At 37.3% G+C, this 8,223-nt stretch overlaps 1 protein-coding gene across 5 annotated transcripts in view; it reads right to left on the bottom strand.

The window, feature by feature from the left end:
* The window catches only part of LOC106687467 (uncharacterized), a 75,052-nt gene that overhangs the window by 36,479 nt on the left and 30,350 nt on the right, over positions 1-8,223 (bottom strand). For all 5 annotated transcript variants that reach the window (XM_067051934.1, XM_067051937.1, XM_067051938.1 and 2 more), the window contains 2 exons: positions 4,614-4,789; positions 1,913-2,048 (listed from right to left, as the gene is read on the bottom strand). In XM_067051934.1, coding sequence (XP_066908035.1) covers positions 1,913-2,048; positions 4,614-4,789 — 312 coding nt within the window. The remainder of the gene's footprint in view (positions 1-1,912; positions 2,049-4,613; positions 4,790-8,223) is intronic.

Below are 8,223 nucleotides of genomic sequence, written 5' to 3'. Positions count from 1 at the left end.
GTTGGAACTTCCGATGTCCACCAGGCACCTCACTCCTGCTATTTCTATTATAGGTAGACTGTCACTCTTCTCCCTCACATTATAATTCCCCAGTGTGCGGTTGACTGCCTTGGTTCCTAGTCTCCTCAGCCTCTTCTTCGGTCTCCAACACTCCCGATGTTTCTGTGGATTCATCTGATGATCTACTAAATCTTTTGATTACTTCTCTGTATTTGTAGGGCGTTGATCTCCATTGGTTCGCCTCTGCCCACATCTTTTCTTTGGTACATGTATGGGCACTGTTTGGCAATGTGCCCATCATTTCTGCACTCAAAACACCTGATGTGTGGACATTGAGTCACTAAGTGTCCTACCTTCCTGCACCCATGACATTTGCAGTCATCCCACCGGTTACTATTTCGAAGTTTCATTTGGTTCCTCTTTTCTGGGTTCTACGTCTTCCCCTATTATTTCCTTCTCCCCCATGGGTTAGGGGTGTTCCTGGATCAGTGACAGTCAACTCTATTCTAGTTTGGTTCGTCTGTTTCCATATGTAACTCTTCCTCCTGTGCACTAGCGTCTATCAAGTCTTGTGAACAAGCGATTCCTTGGTAATACTTCCTTCTTTCTTATTTCTCTAGCCGATTGAACTTCCAGGATTCCTGATAGGAACATCATTATCACTTGTACCAGGTCCGTGTCCATTAGCTCTGTCAGTTTGTCCCAAATACAAATGAACCAAGATAAGAGCGCTTCAGCATATTGCTCACTGGATTGCCTCAGTTTCTTTGTTTCTCAGAATATTTGGTAAATGTTCTCCTCTGGGGCCCACCACCCCCCTTCAAAGGCCTTCTTCAACCTCTCCTTCACCGAATCCCAGGGCGTATCCTCGTCTGTCTGGACCTTTTTTACTCTGCAAACCACTGCTACCCTTAACGCCTCCGAATCCACTTTGACCAACAGGTTATCATCGGTCTTCATCCATATTCGTTAACTCAGCCGATTGCCTACCTTCAGAAAATGGTTCAGCTCCCCTGCCTTGAAAACCTTTCAAGATCTGATACTGTTTACCTGAGATCTTGTGCCATTGACGTCCTAATTTTAATCTACTCCAGTGCATTGGCAGGTGCTTCTAGCATGGTGATTGAAGGAAGAGGTAAAATTTGAGTTGTCACTGGTGGAACTGCTAACAGTGGGTTTTCCTGAGATAGATTGGGTCCCATAATAAATCATTGCTCACCATAACTATCTTCAGAAATTTCCACTAACGCTTGTGAAATAACAAGTGAAGAGAGCAGAAATAAAGAGAACAAAAAAATATCGATTTTCAGAATTAGCCGTCACCTTTACCATCAAAAAGTCCCGGATTTCGACATCACTTAAGTATTGGCAAGAGCAAAACATAAAAAAGAAGAGAAAAAGGATTAAGATATGACAAGTATATCAACAATAATACTATATTTTCAATATCCCACCTTAAAATTGATGTATCCAAGTTTAAATATATTTTAATTACAGGCTATTACACCTAAGTCAATTTATCTTTAAAAACAAATTTACCTACTAATTAATAGCACAATAAGCTTAGTATGTAGTTTAATTTTTTTATTTTGATAAATTTCTAAAATTATGGTAGTACACTTACTAATAATTATAATTTTATTTCGATTACTTTAACTATTTAACACTTTAGCCTGTTTGTTATCACAATTTCATTAAGAAAACCTACCTTTAACTTTACTTTGTATAAATTATTTTAAGAATTTTCAATTTGTTATTTCTAACTACCATCCATTATTTTAAATATTTTTTTTTATATACACATTTGCACAGTCTAAAAAAATGAACGTTAATCTCATTTCTAAATATCTTTCATTTTTATTTATTCATCTTTTCTATGATTTAAACATAACACATTAATTAAATAACTTACTGATCCCATCTTTTGGTTCTGGTGAAGGAGAAGGAGCATTAACATCAGGAGATGGCATCGGACTGGGCATTGTTTCAATTTGTTCTTCTAGTTTACGTTTTACTCCTCGTACTCTTGTACCAAAACATTTATAAGCCTTCAAAGACACATGTGTATATTATACATATGCCTTCATATAAAAATTATAATTATAGTCAAATTCTTATGGATATAAAAATATATTATTAGTAAATGAATTATACTTATAATCACATATGAAATTCTCTATATTTCTATCAGATTAAATTAAACAGGCCACACCTAAAAAACATACCCAAGTACCACCAAAACAAACCAAAGTACCTAAATATTTATTGAAGCCAAGGCAATGAATATGGAATATTTGAAAAATTAAATTAATGAGGTGTTTCCAAATGATGATATAATCTTGGTAAAAGTAGGTCATATTTTAGATTGAAATATTTGAAACAATAAAAAAATTAAAGAAAAAAGTAAGTTAGATTATAAATTACTCTTTTGCTTAGTAAGTGAACAAAAGAGAGGTTGCTCTTTTTTTTTCCCCCATGAATTATGAACTATACCCCTTTCCTCCACTGTCATAGGAGAATAGAGAAGATAGCCTAAAACAATGAGGTTGCACTCAGCCACTACCCCATGATGTAATGCCTAACGGCGGTCGTGTGGAGGGTGAGAAACAGGTGTAGGGCGGTGGTTTTAGTGGGTAAAAATCCCACACATGGATAGGTACGGGCCTATCCATGTCTTTTGAAGATTTCCAATGACCCTCGTAAAAATATATATATAGGATTTTAAGTGATTTAGTAGTAGAAGATATAGCTGTTTTAGTAAATCACAATCTCAAACACACAAAATAACATTTTTATGACCGTCTGTTCAGAGAGGTCGCTCCTCCACCAAGACCCGGGAGGTGGCAAAGCACTGTCCCCTTGGTCGACGTCCTCGCCGAGGGAAGGGGTTTGGGCTCTGCAGCCTGAAGTCATCTTAACCCAACTCACCTTTTATCCCCCAGTGGAGCGGCCCTCCCTGTTCTTTGTACCCCCCGGCCAGGCAAAGAAAGGGCACCAGTTACATGTTTATATACTTAGGTATATATTAATATTGTTTTATATATATATTTACAATAAAGGAGGTAAAAAAAAGAGCTAGAAGGTTATGGGAGTATTTTTGAGGCCTAACGGCATCCTTATAAATCCGTTGTGGCCTCTCTCGAATGTGAATGGTGTCCTCTCTCCATTACACAGCTTTTCTAGGTCTTCTCAGCACATGATGGTGTTGGAACTTCCGATGTCCACCAGGCACCTCACTCCTGCTATCTCTATTATAGGTAGACTATCACTCTTCTCCCTCACATTATAATTCCCCAGTGTGCGGTTAACTGCCTTGGTTCCTAGTCTCCTCAGCCTCTTCTTCAGTCTCCAACACTCCCGATGCTTCTGTTGATTTACTTGATGATATACTAAATCTTTTGATTGCTTCTCTGTATCTGTAGGGCGTTGATCTCCATTGGTTCGCCTCTGCCCACATCTCTTCTTCGGTACATGTATGGGTACTGTTTGGCAATGTGCCCATCATTTCTGCACTCAAAACACCTGATGTGAGGACATTGAGTCACTAACAGTCCTACCTTCCTGCACCCATGACATTTGCAGTCATCCCACCGGTTACTACTTTGAAGTTTCATCTGGTTCCTCTTTTCTGGGTTCTCCGTCTTCTCCTAATATTTTCTTCTCCCCCATGGGTTAGGGGTGTTCCTGGATCAGTGATAGTCAACTCTGTTCCAGTTGGGTTCGTCTGTTTCCATATGTAACTCTTCCTCCTGTGCACTAGCGTCTTGGTTCTACTGTCATAGGAGAATAGAGGAGATAGCCTAAAACAATATGGCCATTGTGGTTTGAGCCCTGAAAAGTGTTTTAACCCATCACTAATGTAAATGGCTTTTAAAATACCATAACCAGAAATCTCACGAACCAAAAGAAAAATAATGAATTAAAAGAACTTAATATTAGGAAGAAATTAAAAAATATATATAAATCACATAATATAAAATATTATTATTCTGAAGATTTGTACCAGAATAAATAAAGGATTTTCTTATTTTTAAACTAAATAATCATAATATAAATAAAGGGCCAACATATAGTGCTTTTTATATATTATATACAAATATATGGGTTTCAGAGTATCACTAAAAACTAAGAAACCATTGAAAATATTGTATTATTAGCCTTTCACCCAAAATGAATTAGTATTTTCATTGCCTTATAGAATAGATAGCTGGTGAAATTATTAAAGGAGAAAAAAATGTATTCATATCTCTTCTATCTTTGATTATATAAAAAAAAATACAAGAAAGATATAGACAGGAAGATTGTTAGGTATAATCTTGTATATTTTATTTTCAATGGGATACAGAGAAGAGTACATAACAATTGTTGGAGAAAATGAATCTTCAAATTTGCTCAGTTCAAAGTGTGTTAACTGAATCGTTAATAGTCTAAAAAATAACATAATGATGCAATAAAAATATCCCAATGGCAATCTTGAACATTATTTCACAAAAAAATTTAGAGAACAACTAAGATGTGGAAATAAAATAACTGTACAAAGTTATATTACTTTTTTCATAAGAAACTATAAAAGGTATATATTATCATTGGATATCAAAATACTTTATATTTACATTCACTACGACTTTAGCTTCTTGAAATTCTCTTTCATAATATTGTTCTCCAATCTCAAGTAAATCAATAAGCCCATGACGTTCCTTAATTTCAGCCTCCAAAGCCTTGATGTATGCCTTGACAGTGGCTAAGCCAGCATCAAAATCAACCAAGAGTTCATCACCATTTTCTCTATCTATAAAATAACAAAAAAAAAAAGTAAATTAAGTTATTTCAAAATTCGGCAATCAGTAACTTTTTTCTAAACTTAATTTTTCAACTTAAAAGGATTCTGATAAAATGGAGTCTGGTTAATACCAAAAAATATTTAAAAGTTAGACACTTGTTGGCATGCTTAGTATTTTGGATGGTAGCCCAAGGCCTTTCCCATTTGTCTCAATTATTCCAGACATCGGCCACCAGAGTTAGACCGATGAGCTACATGACTTTTATGTGGTCTTTAATCTTTAAATCTCCGAATAGAGTCTTCAGGACTTTGAAATGAAGAACTTTAGATAAATTTCTGTTTTACAAAGGTTTTTCTTAGGCGGAAAGAGAAGACCACCACTGACCATGAAGTCCGAGAAAGTGGCTGCTGCAAATGGTACCAGGGAGAAGGAGAGTGGAATTGATGTAGTGCCAACCTCTCATGAAAAGATGATAAGTGAGTTGGTTGCTGGTAACCCCAGGGCAGCTATTGGGCTCTAGCAGTGGACTGAACAAGAAATAAGAGGTGAGGTTCAGTGTTAACTCATATATTGTATCAGTTACAATGGTTAAAAGCGAATAACATTATCAGTATTAAAGTGTGAGTGATTTGTGAAATTTGATGACATTTAGCCTAAAAATAATGATAATATTCGCAGATAAAAGACAGTGTGATCTATAGACTAGATTAAAAAAGCATGTACCAGTAACAGCTAGTAATAACAAGTGCAAGTCCTCACTACTAGAGGTATACAGGTTAGATTACATTACTGCAGAGGTTTGGAAAGAACATCTATCAAGGTTTGGACCTATTTATCTCTAGTATCTCTGAACTGTTATCTATAAGTATCTCTGAAGAGAGAACATTGGTCAAGTATCCAATATTATCTCATTTACAAACAGTTAAGAAGAGCAACACAATCAGAAGGATATTTCAGCAGCAGGTCAATCTCAGGAAAATTAAAGATACACAAAAAAATGCCCTTAGAAGAGTGTTCCTTTAAATAGAAGATCTGGTGAATGACTGGGTACAAACATTAAGGTGGCAGAAGGAACAGGCTGGAGACTAATTATGAAGCTGGAGGAAGAACAAGACTTCTGTGAGATTGGTTGCAAGAGAGGTGCTGCAGGATAAGGAATTCCTTAAGAAAAAATTGGTATACAGATGGCATGGTGATGAAAAATACTACCAAGGACTCTCTAAAAAGGATGGAGAAATTACCGCCTGACTGCAAAAATTGCAAAACAGCAGGTAGAACGTGGAAAGAGGGCCCAATTCCAATAAGGAATGTCCAATTCATCTAAAGGGAATACTGGAAGAGTCGAACAGAACTAGATACAGCTAAGAGGCTAGCCTGAACTATGAAGAGTAGGGACCAAGGGTCTCACTGAGACTATTTTTGAATGTGGAAGAAAATGGAAGTAAGGCGCTCAATATAGTTCTGGACTGCACCACAGTAAAACCTTACACTATTATTTTTTTAATATTTACCAGTTGCATACATAAATCCCATGCTACTAACCTACTGCTGTTGATAACTCCGTATGCAAGGAATGGTCAGGAAGAGAATATATAAGAGAAAGTTGTAGAAGGAGGCTATGTGGCAGGTGCTGCTGGACTCAGATCTTCTGATGAGATGGGTTCAGAGGGGGGCAGCAGTGTCTGGTGGTCCACGTTGGAGGGATCGTCAGGGAGTTGGTGACTAATGATGGGTCAGATTGCAGCATACTTGAATTACAGCAGTGCGGCAAGTGAGGTTTTGCAGCAGTATGTATGTAGTCAGAATATCTCGCACAAGCCGAAAAACAGGTTAGCAAATACAGTGGAAGACCCTGCTACGAGGCACTAGGGCATATATAAATCTCATGAGGTGGTACAGATATTAGCAGGAGAAATACCAATTGACCTTCTCCATTAGGAAGACAATCATCAATACAAGTTGAAGAAGGTAGTTCTACTAGAGAAACTCTGAACTATAGAGTCTCCCAGTTCCTCATTGTAACATGTAAGTTTCCAAAGCTTGCTGCACATGGCAAAAATATTGAACCCTTATGACTTAGTTGTCAGGTTCAGGAGAGCCTCAAGCACATAGTAATATTACTTGCCTGTTCTGCCTATGAGATATGAGAGCCAAGCTGATGAGGGAGATAAGGCTCTACATCCTGATGGAGAGTGATCTTCCTCAGCTAATGACCAAGGAGAACTACCCGTTTTGCAAGGCCTTTGTGTAGGGTGGAATGAAGTAGTTAGCACCACCCAATTTTGCTGGGGTAGGAGAAAAGGAGAAAGACCAGCGAGGCCACTGGACAGAATAAAAGAGAATGGTAGTTCAACTGAAGAAGAGCAAGCTGTTAACACACTTATTGAAAAAAAAATGTAAATTGTTTTTATTATGATAGTTTGTTGTAACACGGGCGAGTGTTATCCCCAATGAGCACCTGTATTCCTTTACAGGCAGGGTAGGGTGAGAAATAAACATAAATAAATAATATAATGAAGCAACAGGGTGTTAAGGGTGATGATATTGATATTATATTAATTCAAGAACCTTACTGATTTGAGGACAGGATAAAGAGGTTGATTATGCTTAGGTACAGCATTATTATTATGCCAATGCCAACCTGCATCTAGCACAAGAATAATAAAAAATGCTACCTTTATGGCATCTCTGTTTTAGAGATTTGGCAGGAGCGAAACTAGCTCTCAATGGAGGTAACCATAGAGAGATCGCAGTATCCTGGTATCTGTCCTGTGATGAAGAAATCCCAACTGCGGACCTGAGGAGGTTGGTGGTTAGAACAGGTGACAGGAATGCTTTGGTGGTTGCCATGAATACCAAGACCTATCATGGCCACTGAGGAAGCACTAATAGCAACCAGAAATGTGAGTCCCTTACAGTATATTTCAAGATATGACCAAGAATTCCTTCGTTCATGGGACAAAAGCAGAGGTTATTGATATCATGATAGGTACAGAATATACATTTCCAATTATCATGGGATGGCATGTTTTAGATGAAGAATCATGCTCTGATCATTGATATATTAGATATGATTTGTTAATACATAAGAAATGTTGGTGATGAAGGTGACTGTATGGAAATCTTAAAAAGTTAAAAGGTCATACATAAATGAAGTTATAAACTGAGAAGTATGTTTAGGATCAGGTCCAAAGAAGGAAGGTACTCGGTGGAAAGAAGAACAGGGTAGGGAGAGAGCTCTAATGAAAGAACTTTACAATGCAGCTAAAGGAGCAGGCATGGAAAAGGTAATGGATGCATACATAAGGGGCTTAATAGTTCAGAACTCCCCGCTACATCCATATCAGTTTGCCTATCAAGCAGGAAAATCAACAATTTCAGCGCTGCATTGTCTTGTTAAAAAGATAGAGAATTCTCTAGATAATAAGGAAATAGCACTGTG

Source organism: Halyomorpha halys, unplaced genomic scaffold (assembly GCF_000696795.3).
Source record: "Halyomorpha halys isolate HHAL.00 unplaced genomic scaffold, Hhal_1.1 Scaffold966.1, whole genome shotgun sequence".
Classification (NCBI taxonomy): Eukaryota; Metazoa; Arthropoda; class Insecta; order Hemiptera; family Pentatomidae; genus Halyomorpha; species Halyomorpha halys.
The sequence above is the reverse complement of the archived record's forward strand: the minus strand, read 5'-3'. Positions and strand labels throughout refer to the sequence as shown.